The 21,715-nt window shown below is 39.3% G+C and overlaps 1 protein-coding gene across 1 annotated transcript in view; it reads left to right on the forward strand.

Moving 5' to 3' along the window:
* LOC120441124 (neural-cadherin-like) overlaps nt 1-21,715 on the forward strand; it is a 370,842-nt gene that overhangs the window by 122,000 nt on the left and 227,127 nt on the right. Inside the window, exons 9-10 of the mRNA XM_039614938.1 lie at nt 7,296-7,545; nt 21,121-21,263. Coding sequence (XP_039470872.1) covers nt 7,296-7,545; nt 21,121-21,263 — 393 coding nt within the window. The remainder of the gene's footprint in view (nt 1-7,295; nt 7,546-21,120; nt 21,264-21,715) is intronic.

Genomic DNA, 21,715 nt, shown 5'->3' on the forward strand with positions numbered 1-21,715 from the left:
ATATGAATAAACAAAAGAGGTGTTAAAATTGTTTACATTGCTCGGAAGTTTTGCTCATATGCTTCAATTTGCAACAGAGAAAATAAGCTGAATTTTATATGTAACTGAAACAATAATATAGCCTTTACAACTTTAATCTGTTTTCTAGCTAGCATACTGAAATGCAGTCTCAAGGATTATAATGATATTAATTTGTTAACCTGTTGCTTACTTGCCATCTTGAGGCAGTGGGCAATTTTTAAATTTTGCCACTCTCCGGCCGATATCCAGGCCAAAGGACCCTGTTCCATCTGCTGGTTTATGAGTGTAAATATAATTTTAAAAGCTAATAAAAAGTTGAGTCCTTGTTAAAAATACATTTTGACAAATGCAATCCCAACTTTGGTCTTCAGATTAATTTACTTACCCACATGCAGCTGAGATCCCCGACACCACTGACTGGAATGCAACCCCAAACCATGACACAGCCTCCACCATGTTTTACAGATGGCTGTACTCACTGCTGTACCTCTCTCCTGACCTCCATTGTACATATTGATCACATTTTAAACCAAAAATTTCAAATTCAGTCTAGTTCTTGTGTAACCTGGCCTACCTCAGCCTTTCCTCCCTGCTTTAGTTCCGTAAGAATGGTTCTTGATAATCACATTTCCTCTGACACCCTGATCTGATCTTTTAGGTCTTGTGTCAGATCATTGCTGAATTTTTTTTCCTGGTTCTTGAGGACACGACTTTCTCCTTGTCTGCTTCACTTGTCCAGTTTCCTGAGATCACCACAAGTTTTATATAAAATATTATGGCAGTTGGGAAGGAGACCCACAAGAAAATAGCTGAGGCAACAACTGGAGCACATGTGAAAGATGAAGTCCAAAGTGGTCCCAGTGATTAAACCACAAGTCCACAAGGCTGCAGGCCCTGATGGCAGCCCCGGGCGTGTTCTCAGAGCGTGTTCTGGGGAGCTTGCAGGAGTGCTCACAGACATATTCAACCTGTCCTTGGCCCACGCTGTGGTACCGGCCTGCTTCAAATCCACCTCCATCGTCCCGATACCCAAAAACTCCAACCCATCTAGCCTCAATGACTACCGCCCAGTAGCCCTCACCCCATCATCACTAAGTGCTTAGAGCAGCTGGTCTTAGCACACTTCAAATCCTGTCTCCCCCACCCTGGACCCCCACCAATTTGCATACCGCCAGAACAGGAGCACAGAGGATGCAGTGTCCATCGCACTGCACTCTGTCCTCTCACACCTGGACAACAACAACACCTACGCCAGAATGCTGTTTATAGACTTCAGTTCAGCATTCAACACAATCCACCCTCACAACTCATCAGGAAACTGACAGACCTGGGCCTCAGTTCCCTCATCTGCAAATGGTTACTGGACTTCCTGACCAACCGCCCCCAACATGTCCGACTGGATAACCGCTGCTCATCAACAATCACAATGAACACCGTGTACCACAAGGCTGTGTGATGAGCCCTTTCCTCTTCTCCTCTTCACCCACGACTGCAGACCTGCTGATGGTTCCAACACCATCATTAAGTTTGCAGATGACACCACGGTGATTGGCCTCATCAGTGACAACGATGAGGCCGCCTACAGGAGGAGGTGGATCGTCTGGCTGAGTGGTGCGACACAAACAACCTGCTGCTTAACACCGAGAAGACTAAGGAGCTCATCGTGGACTACAGGAGGAATGCTGACCCATATCCACCCATCCACATTAAGGGGACGGCTGTGGAGCGTGTGAGCAGCTTCAAGTTCCTGGGAGTCCACATCTCCGAGGATCTCACCTGGACGACCAACTGCTCCAAGCTGGTCAAGAAGGCTCACCAGCGCCTCTTCTTCTTGAGGACTCTGAGGAAGAACCACCTGTCCTCAGACATCCTGGTGAACTTCTATCGCTGCACCATCGAGAGCATCCTGACCAACTGTATAACAGTCTGGTACGGAACTGCTCTGCCTCGGACCGGAAGGCGTTGCAGAGGGTCGTGAAAACTGCCCAGCGCATCGCCGGAGCACCACTTCCTGCCATAAAGGACATCTACAGGAAGCGGTGTCTGAAAAGGGCTGGGAAAATCATCAGAGACCCCAGTCACCCATCACATAGACTCTTCACCCTCCTGCCCTCTGGGAGGCGCTACAGGAGCCTCCGGACTAAGACCACCAGGTACCGGAACAGCTTCTTCCCCACAGCTGTCAGACTCCTGAACTCTGCCTCCTGACATCTGACCCACGTTAAACTCATGGACTGAACATACACACACCCACAACCACTAGCACTTTACCACTACTGTATAGTTCTGTGTAGATAATCATTCTGTACACGATAATTTTAATCCCACAACTGTTTATAACTTACATAGTTCACATTTCTGTATAACTGTATATCTCAGATTTCTGTATAGTTTTATTTCATATTTATATCCTGTTCATACCCTGTACATAGCTTGTACTCACTACAGCCTGTACATACCTATAGTTATAGAATATTCATAACATACTTCACACTGTGTACATTATAACATACCATAATAGACCCATTTCTGTAATATACTTACACATCTCTATTATTGCTAATTTATATTGTAATATATCTATATCACGACTAAAGCACTTTCTGGATGGATGCAAACTGCATTTCGTTGCCCTGTACCTGTGACATGTGCAATGACAATAAAGTTGAATTCTATTCTATTCTATTCTAAACAGTAGGAGCAGTAGGAGCTGTAACCCTGAAAATGGAAGAGTGGTGTAGAAAACATGCAGTCCAGCTCAGAAAATGTACAGAACCCTGAAACTCCCAGGACCCGAGCTTGAGAATTACTTAGACAGTGTTTTTATTTATTTATTTATTTTTAATGCTTTTAGACATGCAGATGTGCTTTGTCAATATTAAATGTGAGCAAGTGAGAGATGAGTGTCCTTGCAGCACACCAGTTTGCAATGCTTTGCAGCATTTTGTCACATGATGAAAATATGCTGTATATGAATAAAGTGCAAACAAACACACAGTGAGAAGCTACGGAGCATTGCTCGGCTTTACTACATCACCAGTGTTTGTGTGCAAGAAGTCCACAAATTTGATTTTTGGTTTTCTGCTCAGCGTTGGAGCAATTCAGTCCAACAAGGCACTTGATCAGTAGAGCTACACTGACCAAGGTCTTAGCAGTAATTCAGATTTATTTACAGTAAAAATGTTATTTATTTCTAGCGAACATGGAGAAAGTAAATGAGTGAATGGGGGAGTGAGGTGCGCACTGTGGGAGAGACGCAGCAGGCCCTTAGCTCGCTGCCATTAACAGGTGCACCAAGGGAGGCGAGAAGTTTCCTCCTGCTGTGCTGCTGTGTTCCCACCCATTTTCATGCTTGTTTGAGCACTTGTCAATATTTCTGTGAGTGGAAAAGTACCCTACCAAAAGAGTTATCACATTTCTGCACAGAGATTCCAGTGATTTCAAAATGCCTCAGGATTATGAGCAAACCATCTATGTGACCTGTGCAATTTACAGTTGTAAAAATAGACTGTTGCTGCCTAAATTTAGTGGGGTGAAAAATGTGTCATACAAATTGTAGCTTTCCCAAAAGAATGAACAAAATTGCCCCAATACATGGTATAATTAATACAATTAATTTTACCCAATCCACTTCTGAGTACATCTAAGACTGAGCAGCCCAACTTCCTGAAATAAAGACATTTTTCCCCCTTCACTTAATTAAGTGGGTTAAAAGGCATAGTATAAATTAAATGAGCAGGGAGAAATGGGCATCCAGCATCGTTTTGCTAAATCATGTGCTAGTAATCCCATAATCATTTCCATCGTGAGAGTGGACAAATGTGTACTTTGCCAAGTTGGAAATCAACTGCAGCACAGTGTACCAAGCAAGCCAATTATCTTGCTTTCCATAGAGATCTGAGGATCCTGCTGTCTCCATCTTCTGTACAAAATCATAATATGCCAGAAAGACATGAGGGATGCAGCTAAGAATGTATAGAGGCCTGTTAAACCGGCTCAGTGTAGCGATGCTAGTGCAACAATGCTGATTCAAGATTACAGAGGACTTACTGATGAATAGATGCTTAAATGTTGTCCTGAAGAATTGAAATCTCTACTTAGTAAATTAAATATTGACTCATGTGTGACATGTGTTTAGCTACCGCGCACAATTGGCTTCTGGGTCGACACTAGTGTTGCAGTTCATTTTCAACCCATCATCACCGAATGAGAGGCTGCTCAAAAAGCAAAACAGCTGTGTTTCAGTTTTTCTTCAGAAGACTGTCAGTGTATGTAACCAGGTCTGTAGTGCAGGAAAAACACACATTTATTTTTATCCAACTTGTAAAGCATAGAGAAATCTAAATAAAAGACTAACATTGTGGTAAAAGGGATAATATTCACAACAATAAGAAGAAGAAGAATTGTAGAATTTGTCTGGACAGAAATGGTCCTTTCCACACTTGATTCAGCTGTGTATCAAAGATTATTCCTAGAAATGAATCTGACATAAAACAAAACACAAGAAACCACTAATGATGAACAGTGACTATGCTAAAATGTGACACAATCATCCATATAGTGTTAAATCTGTATGTGTTTGGGGTAAATTTGAGGTCATCTATAAGTGAAAACCCATCTGGCTTGCAACTGAAAAATGCAGCTCTAGATATTTACAATTTTTGTGTAATGTTTATTTTATTATTTATTTGTGTGTGTGTGAAGTAATAAGAATGAAAGTATATACGAAAGACCCATTCATGTATTAAGCGATTTCTCATTTGACCATTTTTTAAATTTTTTTATCAGACGTCAATCTCGTTCTCTCAACAGTGGCCTTAGTGATATTAGTGGTGTGACATCATTTAACTGAATCCATAAACTTTGCTCAGATAGCAAGATTAATGCCTTTGGTAGTTTGATTTTACACTTTCAAAGTCATAGTGAAATGAAATGTAATGAAATGAAACTGAAATGATTGACAAATATATCAAACTTAATGGGAAAATATAGCAAAAGCAAAAACACAAACAGGATGGTGTAAATGAAGCCTCATGGCTGATTTTCTTTGCCTGTAGTACTCTCATTGTTAAATTTACTTTAACTGTACCAAAGCATCACATTTCCCATTTGTGTTTTGTGGCTTTTAAAAAAAAATGTAACTGAAATATTTTTCATTGAGTTTAGTGCTTGTTCAACCTGAGGACACATTGAAGGCCGTAGCCCACAAACATTTTGAATACTACCACAGCACTTTGAAGATTCAGCTAATCTCGTGTACTCACATACCAAATGTCTCTGCTGAAATAATGAAGTAAAACTAATCATGCAAATAAACACTGACAAAGTTTATATACCTCGTTAATGAACCCAGATACTTTGTTTTGCAGGCATTTTGTTAATTGAACGCACTTCAAACTGTTAATTTGAAGCTAGTTAGAGTTCCCTGAGGCTTTATAGCAATAAAGAATTATGGTTTGTTAGTGGAAGCAAACAGTGGCATTGTTTTTATGTATGTGTGCATCTATTATTCATGTGCACGTATGTGTGTGCGCACGCATGTGTGCGTGCACTTCTGTATGGGCCCTTGAGCCAAATGCAATGTAAGGTGAATTGGGGAATTGAGCTTTTGATGGTGAATGTTCTTGTTAGTGTAAAATATGCTTATTCAAATCCCTGGTGGTCTTTTCAGTTTTAGCAAGGCAGTCAATTTGTGGCCAGGCGAGTCCTGGCTCCATGGATTCCCAATATGTGATGTGGAAGCAGAAATGTTGCAAAATGACAGTCCTTTCAATGCATGCTGGGCAAATAACACTTACTCCCGTGGCTTAAAATTGTGGCACTGGAAGCATCCGTTTGAACACATAGTGTAACATGAGAATTGAGATATCATGTGCATATGATTTGGATGAAATGCCAGAAACAAAACTTTTAAATAATTAGAGAACTCGTTCTGCGCAAACGGTTTCTTTGGTGACTTAATTCAATATACTACATTCGCTAAAGATAGTTTGTTATAAGTAGTAGTTTTGATGAAAGTTTCTACTTTCATCAAAAAAAAAAACATGAAGAAACTAAAGCATAGTGATGTGACGTTAGTATCTGTGTTGGTTTCCACAGGACAGCTCAGGCAGTATGTCCTCGTTTATTTTTAAGGGCGTACAGACAGACTTGGGGCAATAGCAACATATACAAGCACCTGCTACTCCTGCACAACTTTCATTATGAACGTGTGCACTAATACTGCAGACTTAGTAAAGGATTTTAGCGTTTAACTTTTAGCTTTTGTACAACTTTTATTTGTGAAATAAATCTTCTGCAAGTCCTCATATTTTTACATTTGGATATACAGTGTATTCAGAAAGTTTTTCTGCCCTTTCAAGGTTTACACATTTTGTTGTTTTGGGCACATCTCCAAAGTGATTCACTGTATTTTTTTCCCATTAACAATAGAAGTGCAGAACTTTTAAATCACGCAGCAATTTTTTCTTTATGTGTTGTATTAATGAATTAAAACATGAAATATTGAAATAATCCAGTGATATATATTTAACATCACAGATGGAATCTTATGCATCCTGCTTCTGAAGGTTATTGAATTCAATGAACCTGGTGAACAAAGTCAGACATCTGCTGATATGCTATGTTGTATTTCTTGAAAACTTGCAGAAAAAATAGAGCAATCCTGAGTAAACCTTTTTCAGGGTCTCAGAATGGAGCTAGATTTAATTTTAACAAAACAAAGACCTGAAGCATATCAACAAGAAAACACAGGAGGAGCTTTGGGAACATGCTGTGAAGTTCCTGCAGTGGCCCAGCCGGAGTCCTGACCTGAACCCGGTAGTGAGAATATCATTGTAGAGACCTGAAGGTAGCAGTACAATCCTTTTAGCATCATAAACAAACCGACTAAGATGATTAAGATGCTTTAACCACATGCTGGTAATGAACAAAAGCACAAATCTTCTTTCTCGTCCCGTGTTATTGTGTATAAAGGAAGAAATCGAGGGGAAAAAAAACAAAACAACTGACTAGTGTTTGAGTCTCAAACATATATGCAGATGCGTGAAAATGTAAGTTATACATATATGTCACAAAAAATGAGAAAGCAAGAAAACACAGTTTCCATCCAGCTTCCATCCTTTCTTCTTGTGGATATTTAACAAAATTGTTTTTCTAGTCTGTACAGTCAGTCTAGCTAAATCACCAGTAGTAAATCCAACCTTTGTCATCTTTGTTTAGCCTTTCTGAACTCTGTTTTTTTCTATTCTCCATCTCTGTGTTCTCATCTTTAGTTTCGGCCAATGACTGTGACTCGGAAGAGAATGCAGAGCTGACCTATTACACCCTGAGTCCAGACTTCACTATTTCCCCTCACGGAACAATCTTCCCCGCGGGACCTTTGGACTATGAGAGACCTAATCATCTGTATGAGTTTGTAGTCATGGCCATTGACAAGGGGGAGGTTCCTCGTACGGGCACGACTACGGTACGGATTAGGATGGCAAACGTCAACGATGAGGCACCTGAGTTCTCCCAACACATGTAAGTAAGACTTGTGCTTTATTGTTTAAGAGAAAGAGAGATAAGCTCTATATTATTCTGTGGCTGATTCCTGCCTGCCTGCCAGTCAGGGTGAAGGCAGGAGAGGCTGACAGTCTTCTGGTGACAGCATGATGTTTGGTGCAGATACCGAAGGACCAACTTTGCTGTGTACTCATTTCTGCATTGCCAAAGGCAAACAATCTCCTGCAGTGTCTCTTGGTTAAGTTGTTGAGTGTAGGCTGCTGCACATACATTTTAGGTGCAAGCTGCCATTCACTCTTTTGAGGTGCTGCATACAATTGAATTTTCAGTTGTATTGTTGGCACAGGGGCACAGAGTTTCTCTGCATTTTCTTCTTCTTTTTTCTTTCTGCAACTTGTTCAACAGACGATTTTATTTAGCGCTGAAATAAATAGTCAAAGAATTGAACGTAGGAAAGGCTTGATGTTGAATTGCTCTTTGCTCGCTGGTTCCATCCTCACGAATGCACAGATTTGCTTACTTTTCCTCTTTTTATGGCACCAAAGTGAATATCTCTGGTGCTTTAAAACAAGCAATTTCTAAACAATTATGCATTTAATTAAATTTTTTAAAAATATGAGAAACAAACCTGTTGAAGCTCTTGGGGCCAAGACGAAAATATCGCCGTTATCTGAGGTTTTCTTTTCTCGGTTTAATTAAATGCAAGCATTCCTGTCTTCCTTTTTCTGTTTGTCATGATACACTTGAATTTACACTTCAAATTCAGTTAAACTGGTAACACCTGTTCAAAGTAGAATTAAATGAGGTGAACTAAAGAGCTGTGGGCTGAGGTTTTCAGTCAGCACTGATCCACCATCATGGTTAGATTGGCCACATCTACAACATCTTCCTCTTAGAATAACTCTCCTCTCATGGTCGAGTTGCATTGATTCAGTTCCACAATTCCCTGCTGATTTCAAATAGAAATGGATCTATATGCAGTAATTCTTTGGCAAAAATATCTATTGCACATTCAAAAACATGCTGATTTGATGCCATCTGTGATCAAGTCATTTTAGATTGAATCTGTCACCGGTGTTTCTGTTTCTGCACACAGTCCACTGATACCAAAGTAAATAAGGCAGCCAGAACTACTTCACTTAGAAGTTGAGTGAGGGAGAGCGTCCCAGTTCAGCATCACAGCTGCTGTTAGCACACTCCCCCCTCCCACTCGTGCTGCTGTGGTGTCTGCATCTTTTAATTGGTTGATTTTTCTGGCAGAGAGCTGGGCAGATTGGTGAGGCAGGGTCAATCAACCATGCCCACCAGCACCCTCAGGAGGTCCTGAGCCCTAACTCTGTGTGTGTGTGTGTGTGTGTGTGTGTGTGTGTGTGTGTGTGTGTGTGTGTGTGTGTGTGTGCGCGCTTGCGCCTATATATGTGTGTATTTAGTAATTGAGAAGGTCCCAAGAAAGCGAGGTTTTTGTATGGACAGATTGATGTGGTTATAAAGTGCATTCATCCATCGTGCATCTGATATGCATGTGTTTATGTTGTTTATAGAGGAAAGGGACTGGTGTGTGTGTGTGTTTTGGGTTGTATTGATTTACTGTCAGCAACAGCCAAATAATCCATCAGTTCTTCTTCTGTAACCCTGAACCCTCTGTCACAACTGCCCTAAAAACAGTACTTGACAATCTATGATTCATCATTCAGGCACGAACAGAGCTCCAGAGTCATCCATGCAGGCAAACACACTGGTACAAATACAGTTGAATGTGCACACGTGATGAGATCTGTTATGTGTTTGATGAAACAAATACAGTAGGGCCAGTTTAGTGGGATTATGCTTTTGATAAAATTGCTTACTTTCCCTCTGTTACTTATGTTTCATTTGCCTGTGTGCATGCAGGAAAAATGTGCATGTATGTGGAGTTGCATGTGCTGAACAGAAAGGGAAAAAAACACGACACAGAGAGGGGTCATTAAATATATCATTATCCAGGCAGAAAATGTGGCCTATTTATATTGATCCTTGGAGTCAAAGGGAAGCGATAATGAGCATCCGTTTCTACACGTTTTGCCTGTTTATAATGAATCTAGGTTTCAGTTCTAGAAAAATGATAGGACTACTGAAAAGTGGAATTTATTTGAGTTTCTTCTTTTTTAATTACACAATGTGTTGATCTTTGTTATTGACTTACTAAAAAGAGAATGTGATATTTTTTTCATGTTTTTATATTACACCTCAAGATCCTAATATACATATTCTATATGTAAAAGTGGCTGCAGCTTTATCATGTCACCCACTCAGTTTGAAGTCTTTAGTTTATCTTATTGAGCATATTTGGCTGAGACGATGGAAAGTTATCAGCTCCACATGACTAAAAACTAGTATTTTACTCAAGAAAAGCAGAGGCTTTGCGGAAAGGCTGGCAGTGTAATTAAATGCTAAATAAATCATATAATTTGTCACAAAATGTCATTAAAAATGCTCTGAAAGACACTGCTGCTGTGGTGTAACTGACTCTGCTTCAGTAACTCGAATTAGCTCGGGTGAATGTTTTCATTCTCCTGTAAGGATCATCTAGTGTTGCTGATCTTTGGAGCCAACCTGAATTGGCCAATAGAGAAACACTTTTTGGCACCAGAAGTTGCCGCTTGTAAAAAGAAATATTTTTCTAGCTGACTTAGTTGAATTAGTTGAGATTAGTTCAAGCAATCAATCAGCTACCATGTCTAAGGTGTTAATTCAAAAAATGGTTTGAGTTTTAGCTTGTATCTCATTGTTCAGCCTTCTTGATTTCGCTACTTACCGATACACTTGTAGATTGGCAGATGTTTATATGGCACTGCTTTACCTCTTGCAAAGGAGAGTTTACATCAGAAGGACTTCCTGCGAAAATAAAAGTTTAAAAATTGAGTGCACTGTAGTGACAGCTTGCTCCAAACGGAAGCCAACACTGGTACCTGTTGGCTGACAGGTAATGAGCCGTAACACAAGGACATAATTGTAGCACATGGTGTCTGTATTTTATTGTCTTGTGTGCTGGTACTGTATCTCTTGCTTCGTCTGCATTGAATCTATCCCTGCACCCTCTGCTTTTTGGGCCATATTACACTCTGCAGCATTGAACTGTTTACTTCATATTGGTTAGGGAATGTATGGAATGTATTACACACCACCAGTGGTTGAACAAAAAAAAGAGTAATTTGTGGCTATAGGAGATCATGTGGACTGTCCTCACAATTTCCACACGCACATTTGCTTAATAGAGTCCCAAGTGCTAAAGAGACTCCCCATAGACTTCCCTCATGATTAAAAACTCCTCCACATAAGTTCCAAGTGATGAGTCAATGCACATACACAGTAGACAGTCATTCAGCAAAGAATGAAAAGCGAGCAAGCTGCTACCATTTTATATTTGCTAAAGATATAATTAGACAGAACTGAGAGTGAACAGAAAGGGTGTGCGATATATGCAAAGTTTTTTTTTCACCGTGTTAATTTTATTGAATGATGAGATAAACATCTAAAAAAAAAAGTCAATGACACAGAGAGCAGAAAAAAGTGTGTTGTAATTTCCCCTTAATATAAAGTTGCTGTAATGACTGAAGTAACTGATATACTGCTAATTTATCTCCTTTTTAAAATGCACTTGCTGGGTTTTTTTTTTCTTGTTATGATATATTGGTGTGTCTCTCTGGTGCCATCTCTTTATAACTTCTGCTCAGGCGTCACCTGTTATTGTTCTGGGAGACTTCTCTCTCCAAATTAGATTTCTCTTATACAAACTTATTTCTCATTCTGCCTTTTGATTTCCCCTATTGAATTAGTAGAAATGATGATAGAGTCTCCACAGAGCAAGAATAGTGCTTCCGTGGAGTTGAGGTCATGTTGAATTTAAACCAGACATTCACTGTAGGTTGTATGAAATAAAGTGTTACCATGAAGGTCAACATGAAGACACATTGTTTTTGCTGTTTAAGCATCCAGTGGGAATTCTGTATTTAAAATAACAGCAATTCATGATTAAATCCTATATATAGTAATGTTATTCTTTCCCTCATCTTTTTGTTTCTTAGTCATGCTCATTTCAAAATAATGAAAGGACAATAAAATACACTAATTCTACACAATAACTGCAGTTTTCCAAATGCCTCAACCTAAACCTCCTGCAGATTGTCTTAAAAAAATACATAAAAAACGGTGTCATCAGCACTTTGGCGAAAATCCTGTCTTCCTTCTTTCACCCCAACCGGTCGCAGCAGATGGCCGCCCCTCCCTGAGCCTGGTTCTGCCGGAGGTTTCTTCCTGTTAAAAGGGAGTTTTTCCTTCCCACTGTCTCCAAAGTGCTTGCTCATAGGGGGTCATATGATTGTTGGTTTTTTCTCTGTATGTATTATTGGGTCTACCTTACAATATAAAGCACCTTGAGGCAACTGTTGTTGTGATTTGGCGCTATATAAATAAAATTGAATTGAATAAAACATATTGAGGAAAGCACTCAGAAAGGGAACATTTGCAATAGAACAAATATACACTCATCAACCACTTTATTAAGCAAGTTCAAACTGAGCATCAGAATGGAGAAGAAAGGTGATTTAAGTGGTGCCAAAAACAGGCTAGTCTGATTATTTCAGAAACTGCTGATCTGCTGGGATTTTCCCACACAGTCATCTCTTGGGTTTAGAGAGAATGGAAAATAGAAAACATCCGGTGAGCAGCAGTTCCTTGGGTGAAAATTCCCTGTTGATGCCAAAGGTCAGAGAATAATGATGAACTACTGAGTCTTGATTTGGATGGTAGGGTCAGAATTTAATGTAAACAAGATGAAATCATGGATCCATTACCCAGTGGTGACACTTTTGGGCTCTTTTGGGTAATGTTTTATTCCTTTATTTACCCAGATAAAAATCTTATTGAGATTAAAAATCTCATTTCTAAGAGAGACCTGGCATCATGGCAAGAAAAGTCAAAAAAGTTGCCGGCCATGTCCACATCCCCTTTATGAACAAAATGTAAATGTCTCCTTCCAGCAGGGAGACATACCATGTCTCAAATCTCATTGTGTTCAAATGGCCTCCACAGTCAACAGATCTCAATCCAACAGAGCACCTTTTAGGATGTGTTGGAACGGGAGATTCACATCGTGGGTGTGTAGCCAGCAATTCTACAGCAACTATGTGACACTACCAAAATCTCTGATGAATGTTTTCAATACCTCACTGACTCTATGCCATGAATAATTAAGGCAGTTCATAAAGCAAATGTAGTTTCTATGCCATTACTAGCAAGATATATCTAACTGAATGGGCACCGAGTATACACATTTCTACTTTCAGATTCAAAATCAGCTTATTAAGCTGAGAGATCTGAATATGCCCCTAAAGCATGTGGGATACCAGGAAATCACTTAAACAGGTTTCAGATCATTGTCAGTCACCAGTGTAAGTAGGCTTTGATATCAGCTATCTTTTTTAAAAGTAAAAGTCCCCCTGTAATTACACTTATACATTACATTTTCACAGTTCACTGTTTTTTCCCCTAACTCTAAAATGTAGTAAGAATTAGAGATGGCACGATACCACTTTTTTATGTCCGATACCGATACCGATATCATAAATTTGGATATCTGCCGATACCGATATGAATCCGATATAGTGTGTTTTTTAATCAATAAAACTGTTTTTTTAATATCTTGCTGCATTTTGTATAAGTTCATACTCAAGTTTAAATAAACAATAACACTAAAGCTATTCTGTTATACCTGTATGTAAAAATACACTGCACCCAAAATATTTTATAGTTCAGCAACACTGATCAATCTAATAAACTTAAACCTACTCCAGCCTCCCTATTCTGGTATTTTAAAGAGTACTTAGCAGAAATATTAAGCAACCTAACTAATAGGGTTGCAAACTCCCAGCAAAAAAATAGGGAACCACCCCCACCCTCCACGTCATGATGCTTAATCGATGTAATCAACTTTAATTTGATGCAGGGTGAAAAAAATGCACAGAATTAAATTATTTTTCAAGAATAATTAAATAGATTCAACATCTTTCTTCAACAGAATTGCAGACTGCACAGATGGTATCTTCCCAAAGGAAAAAGTACTATAGCTTACTAGGGTATATTAGACTTAACAGTTACTATATACAGTAATGGACTTCTATACATTTTACATCAGATTAAAACTTCAGGTGTAAGATTCAGATAATTATTTATTAAAAGCTAGACATTTTAAATGAGAATAAGAAAGAAAAGTATGTCTTTGTGCCCCTTTTCCTGTTAATGCCCTATCGGCCCCCTGGCTAAACTTTGCTAGATCCGCCCTGCACAGTTACCAGCCGTCAGCTATGTAGAAAAGGATCCTGGTGTAGAAAGTAATATTAAATAAATTCTAACAACAGCTTATCAAGGTTAAAGGTGCTGCTGTTGTTCCGCCGCTGGTTTCCTCTTTCTGGTGCAAAGTGGGCCAAAAACAAAGAAGAGAGACGGACTCACGACAGAAAAGCCGATCAGCTGATCGTTAAGCAGTTTCACGATTGAAGTAGCTGCAGGAAGGTGAGGGAGAGAGAGAGAGAGAGAGGCAGTCGCTCCATATATCGGTTGTTAAGCTTAACATGGGAACGCTTCACAAACACTCAGAGATGAACTTACACACTTGCTTTACTTCTCTCTGGGATAACTTCCTTGGAGATGAAATGCTGGTTTGGTAGCAAGGCTCTATCACGTGAGCACACTGCTCCGACGTGCTACGGTTATGAGCCGAGTTACACCGTGTCGCAAGTTTTGTGAGGTGTTTTTTTTTATATTTAATGTATCGGATTACATTTTTAATTTCTCACCGATATCCGATCCAGTAATTTACGTCAGTATCGGACCGATACCGATACGTAATATCGGATCGGTCCATCTCTAGTAAGAATGGAACTAAGTGTGCTTTCAAACACTGGACCACAACACAGCAAATGTGAGGAATATTAATAGAACATATTCCCATTTCTAATCCACCACTTTTATATTTATTAAAAAACAGAGTCTTTGTATCAGCAGTTGGAGACCCTGCTTACATCATGTTATTACAAACCCAGTAGAATTGCAACCGACCATCAGCCCTGCTTTCAACACTGCTTTCGTCTGAGGTTCTGACTGGAAATCAGCTTTTTTTGTTGCTGTCAGAACTCAGGTATCAGCTCTGCTCATCTTTGCATTGCTATACAGAAGTACGACAGAGTGGTTATTAATATAATTATACGTACAGATGAATGGGAATTCATACAGTGGGCTAAATAAACACACAGTAAGCAGCAGTTGGAGGGATCAGCACGCACACACACACACACACACACACACACACACACACACACAAACTCTCCATTATCCCCATGTTCCCCCTCCTTTCTTCATCTACGATTTATCTGGATAAACTAAAATAAAACTTCATAACTAAATTCTGTAATTAATTTACACAACTGACATCAGGCATCAGCCTAAGGGACGCCTACTATTCTCCCCAGATCAACACAATAAAAACAAACCAAAATGTAAAACAAAAAGTTTAAAAAGTAATTAGTGTGTCGGTGTGTGTGTGAGGCCTTTTTCATTTAATTGAAACATCGATTGGGCCAAATTAGAGTTGTGGTAGAGCCCCAGCATGATTGCAAAATGCATCTTATTGTAGTATAACTGCTTCGCTTTGTGTTCCCTCGCGGTGATCTGGCCTCTCCTTTCTCTGCCCTATACTTTTTACAACACTCACAGGGGCAGTTCTTCATGCAGTGGACGCCTACGAGCATCTGCTTGAAAGCGTTTAGGGTTAGGCTGATTTAAGTGTCACCAAAGATTAGCTTAAAATTTGTCCTGAAAAGAAAACTCAGAAATTGCCATGACAGTGGAATATTACTTCTATGTGTGTTTATGAACTTTACATCATTCTTAGCTCAATATATTAACTTTAATGGCTAGCAATGTACATATAGGTCGTTCTTTAATCCTGTACAGGAGGAAAGGGATATGCATTTTTTAGTGATGATCACTCTCTCATCAAAAACCTCTGTACAATTATTCAATATATGGAAAATAATCATCAAAAGCTAAGAAATAACTACTGCATAAACCTACTCATGAGATTACTTTCTCAAGTTCCATTTACAAGATGATAATTGACAAAGTTTAAAAGTCAATCTCAAAGTCAAGGTTGAACCCTATAAACATATTCAGTTTTGCACTACAAACAATAAAATCCTTTGGCTTCCCTTTAAACACTCTCCACAAAGGAATAGTTCAGTGCTTTTTTTTTAAGGCAAGAAATGTACTCCTGTTTGTGTATACTAATACTAACTTCTTAGCATGAAAAGAAATGTTGCCGAATAGAAGATTTGCACAGGATGAGTGCAGCCAAAACGTAATTGTGGTCAGTTGCTTACATTGTTTTTCTTCTAATCCAAATGATTATTTAATTCCTCCAAAATCATTTGGTCTACTTTATTCTACTTTAGATGCATTTGTAGAGTATTCTTGTTTTGTTAGTGCTTTTAAACTGATTGCAATTGGAAGATTGGGCTCTAGGGAAACGTAGCCATAGATGGTTGAAGTTTCAAAAAGTTGATGTGCTGTGCTGTCAAATACACACCGACAACAGCTATTGTAACCATTTCGGCCTTGTTGTAATCATAAACCTGATCGTAAGCTGCCTACGTTTGAATCCATAATGGTTACTCTGTCTGCATCTGAAATGCAGAAATAGAGTTCATGTAGGGAGTCAGGACAAAAGAGGTTTACTAGACCCTGTGAAGGAGTCGTGCATAAATTCAGCTGCACAGACATCAGCTGTAATTTTGCCATCAAATTGCAGACAGAATTGCACAAGTAGGCCTCAGTTCTTTCCGGCTTTCAGGTGAGATAAATACAAGCAATTATCTAATGATCTTTCAAATAGCTTCCTTAGACCACAAGTGGAAGCCAGTTGATCAATGTGGCCTATGTGCTCTTAGAGACTGCATAATAAAGAAACAAAGCACAGCATCTCCCCTTACCTGACTTGGGTATTGATCTGTAGGGAAGTGCACGGCTTGTAGAGTATGAGCTGAAATTACTCAGAAGCTGCAACAACACTTTACAAACGAGCAAATGAGTGGCACATCAGACATCTCCCCAGGCAGAACTAGTCCAACAGTTGTTGAGGCAGAAAGACTGCACTGACAGAATATGATCAGTGTTCATCTCCAAATAAAAGTACCTTGTTTTCAGTGAAAAATAAATAGTCCACCACGAGAGTGACAGGCGGATATATTTTTAAATCAGGCTGTCACAGTTACTAGACCTGCATTTTGAATGTGCACACTCATGTGGGCAGGCAATGAGTCATTGATGAATGACAGCAGAAATAGCAGATCTTTGAGTCTTGCCTTTAAGTGCACACACAGATGAGGCAGTGGCTGTTGGTTAGCAGTCTGTGGTGATAAGGACTTCTCCTTAGTCTCCTCCTTTCCGGCAGAGATGGTGCCCTGTGGGGAAAAGTGTATGTCAAATATCCCGAGTGAGTAAATAATATATGAAAGGACTTCACAATGTGACGTAATGTCATTTTTTTGTGCTGCAGGTAGTCTGGGATGCTATTATTTCATACTTTCCTAAAACAAGGGTCCACCAGTTCACTCACTGACTTTAAGTTGGCCAGGTGTATGGACTTTTTTTTAAGAGACAAGCTATAGCTGTTACAGTAAGTTAGCTAATGCAAGCTAACACATTTGATTAAGCTCTCATTTTGCTCATTTTGGGCAACTTGTAAAAAATCAGTTTAAATGGCGTCAGACTTAAATTGTGACTTTATACTGTTTTACTTGTTTTCCACTAATGTCCACTAATTAAGGTAAGTTGAAACATCTATTGCTACATATGACCAAGAGTAAATATGATTTGATGCATGTCACAGTGCCCATCTCCCTCCTCTCACCTCTCTTTTTTCACATACGCAGCTCCACTGTTTTGTCAGAGCCACCGCACAATTAGCGACTGCAAGTGGTTGGACGACATTAATCGAGTGCAACAATAAAACTGTACTAAATCATAATGCTATTTAACCTTTCTGCTGCACAGCCACCTGTCACTAGCTGAATCTGCAGCCCAGACAGTCTATGCTACACTGGAGCTAAAACAGACCCTTGACTAATTCCCTGAGGTGTGCAGCAGCTGCGTAAAAGTGGGACAGATGGCATCTTGTAAAGCCGGAGTGGCTTTTTAGTAATCTTGAAGTTCTAGAAAATGAAAATATGGTTGTATTTTTATATGACTGGCATATAACCCAGTCACCTTACAGGTTAACACACACATGCCTACGCCCATATTGTTTTTGAATATTTCTGTTTAGCTGAATAGGAAATAATTTGCTAGGAACACTCGTCTTCTTTCATAGATTCTCTGAAGACCTGTAGACAGCTGATACTGCAGCTGACACAACCGTTGGATGAATGGAGATCCAGTTTAAACGTTACTCTTCTAAGACGCAACTTGGAAATGCTGCTGTGCTCTGTATTTGCAAGTTGTAGACAAACAGGATGAACACGGATGAAGCTGTGTGCAAATACTGCATCTCATCTTTCCTTTCCTAGAAAGAGAAGTGTCTGTATGAAAATCACACCATCTGGATTTTCCAAATACCACGTTGGTATTTTGGTTGTGACAGAAGTCGCACAAATTAATATCTGAAAATACTTAAACAACTAAAACAAAACTGTCTGCATGCCAGAACACCAGTAAAACTAAACGACCAAGTACTTTGTCAGATTTTTAACACATTATAGGCTGCAATTTTCAGACAGATTAAAGAAAACACCAAAGGCTGAGATTATGATTTTTTTAATTATCACTATTATTTATAGTCAGTTAAATGAAAAGTGAATATTTCTCCCATTATTTTATTGTATTGTTTTAATCTGAGTTCAGCAAGCTGCCAAGCCTGTAGACTTACAGTGTGAAAAATGTAAATCATCTTTGAGAATTTGCTTCAGACTCATCGTCTTCATTTAACCACCACTTTTAATTTTTATAGTAATCATGAGGTCTTCCATTAAAAATGTGCAGTTTTATTTATTCAGATGTTTCTAGTCTTGATGCCAAGGCAGTTCTTTATGTAGCACTAACCATCCAGAGAGGGTGGTGTGCATTATGTAATGATCAGCTATTTACATAAAGGCAGCTGAAATATGTTTAAAGCATGTAGAGGGTCAGTTTCATCTTAACAAGGTAGAAGGGTCAGCCTTTCAAGAAAAGTTTTGCTTTCAAGCACATCGAGTGGTTCAGAGATGTATGAGCAAGGCCATAGAAGAGTTCAAAGCTGAAGTTCAAAGTGTTACACAAAGATACAAAGATAAAACTGAAGCAGAATTTCATAGCAAAAAGCTGCACTGAGCTTGGTATGTGAAGCATGATAGCAAATATACATCAAGCCAAATTAATAACTTATACATGCACACACAAATATATGCTTTAAACTTGGCTGATTCAAATGCTTTGACTTGCATCAGTGTTTCCTTAGCAGGATTGCTGCTTTGTGGGGATGAGGGCAGTCTGGAGCACTATAAAGCAGATTTTTTGCCTTCTCAGTGACTGTGTCCAAGAGAAGCACCGCTAAGGTGTCATACCACATTTCACAGTAAAGACATTATCAGCCAGACACCAAGCCCAAAAAGTTTTTGATTCATCAGACCAGAGAATCACTTCTATTGTGTTCAGAGTCCTTTAAATTCATTAGGAAACTCCACACAGTCTGTCATGTGGCTTTAACTCAGAGTGGCTTCCGTCTAGCTGCTTCACCACAAAGGCCTGAGTGATGGAGTGCTGCTGAGACGGTTATCCTTCCAGCAGGGTCTCTCATCTCTGTAGAGGACTTATGAAGCTCTGTTAGAGTGACTGTTGGGTCCCTGGTCACCTCTGAACAAGGACCTAATTTTCAGAGTTTGGCCAGATGGCCATCTCTGTATAGTCCTGGTGGTTTTTCCATTTCACGATTATTGAGACCACAGTGTTCTTGAGAACACTCTGAGCTATAGAGATGGTCTCATACCATTGCACTGATCTGTGTCTTGCCTCAGTTTGTCACAGATGTGTAAATAGAGTTCCTTGGACTTCATAGCTTAGGTGTTGGCCCTAACATGCAGGTCAGACTGTGGGAGCTTATACAGATGTGCAGTACAGATGGACTGTAGGAGCGTTTTCGACATCTCAGAGATTAATCATGCAAATGGGATCTGTCTAGGCCAGATTCTGAAGTGCCACAGCAAAAGAGAGACCTTTTTTTGAGTTTTTTCCTGTATGATATTAATTGATATGTTAGATGAGGCCTGTGTCTTTGACCTCATGGTTAGATATGCACACTTACGAGGGATGCACCCTTAAATGTTTAAAAGCTTTAAGCAGAACTGTGAAAGCATTTCTGTCTAAGGTGATATTTATCCTTCACCTCTGCAAGGATCTCTTCTTTGCCATTTCCCTTGAGCGACAGACATGCAGACCTTTGAAATTTGATTAGTGTTCAGTCACGAGTGTCCTCTGGAGTGTTGATGACCACGAGCCACCACAAAAAAGAATTTGTGAGTACTGTACTGACAGCTCCTCGTGCCTGCTCAGTCTTGTTTTATTGTAGGAATAATCATAAGATTACTTTCGATATGTAAGTTGCTATATGATTCTTTTTTTTATGCGAGTTGCATCTAAAAGTGAATTTCTGAGTTATTTCTCCTCCCCTGTATGCTGCTGCTCAGGAATCTGCTGGCTTACATATTTGCATCTGCTCAGGGACTGATTAACACCTGGGGCTCAAGGAGGAAGCAATTAACTATCTGATATGACATGAAATGTGCAATGCTGCATTCAGAAAATAGATTTCTCTCATTAAGCAAGTGGCCTTTAACACACCTCCGTTACATGTTGTTGATTCACTGTGTTTGAGAGTGGCTCCAGATATGTTCCACTGTTATTACTGCTGACTTAAAACTGAGAACCACTTACACAGTCAGGCCCTTTATGGATGTAGCTGTAAACATGTGATGAAGCTCTCTTTGGTAACAGTAGGCAACCTGTGATGATGTAATGCCAGGCAGGAGGAATGAGCCATTTTTGCTTATTATACAGTCGAATATAGACACAATGTTCGAATGCTTAACCAGGAAAAAAATGGAAAATGCTCTTTTTCCTTAACTTCATATTCTTCCAATTTTTGCTCTAATTTTGTCTCCATTCTTTAAACAACAATGTAACAAACCTGCAATTTTTAGTGTTTCCTCAACAGTTATGGAAAGTTAGACTCATCATTTTTATAACTAAATTATAAATACAATAAAAGATCTATGATATGTAGAGAGAGTGGTGCATTTTGTTGATAACACAGACTGTGTGTGACACAGTTACAATTCATATGAGTCAATATTTTTTTACAAGCCTCCTTATGAGCTGTTTTGTTCTACGTGGCGGATTGAACTGCTGGTCCTGTATGGATTAGATGAAATAGACTTGAAAATTGACAATGCAGCTGTTGAATGTGTCTCATTTTCACCATGTGTGTAGCTGAGGTGCTTATTGTGCTCTTGTTTTTGTGTGTTTTATCAGATATCGGACATTTGTCTCAGAGGACGCAGGCCCCAACACATTGGTTGCTACGGTGCTGGCAAAGGACCCCGATGGTGATGGGATCACGTATAAGATCACCACAGGAAATGAGGAGGGCAACTTTGTCATTGACAACCAAAAAGGTTTGATAACTGGACTGTTTAAGAGTTTGTATTTTTCATTGTTGAATATTCCTTTAACAACTGATCATTTCCAACTCCATATTCTTGAGCACTGCTACATGATTCATCCTTCAAAGGCAATCCTTATTTATCCTACACTGGGCCTTCTTACAGCCCTTCAGTTCATCTTCCTTCTGAGGAAAATTGTTTATTCACCTTGCCCCTCCCCTTTCTTCTGATAGGCTGCAGCTAGAAAAGAGGAGGCTGGTACTGGAAGTGGGTGGGGCTTCTTTGCTCACGATAGAGCTGTCTAAGGATATCTGCTTTACAGTTTGTTTGTTTGTTTTTTTTAAAACTGTGTTTTTATCTCTCTTTTACTCTTGGAAACTTTTAAACTATCTATGTTTAAAAGCAGACACGTAACAGAAAATAAGATAAAGCAAAATGTGTGTTGTTTTCCTCTACATGTAGAA

Source organism: Oreochromis aureus, linkage group 1, assembly GCF_013358895.1.
Source record: "Oreochromis aureus strain Israel breed Guangdong linkage group 1, ZZ_aureus, whole genome shotgun sequence".
In the NCBI taxonomy this organism is placed as follows: Eukaryota; Metazoa; Chordata; class Actinopteri; order Cichliformes; family Cichlidae; genus Oreochromis; species Oreochromis aureus.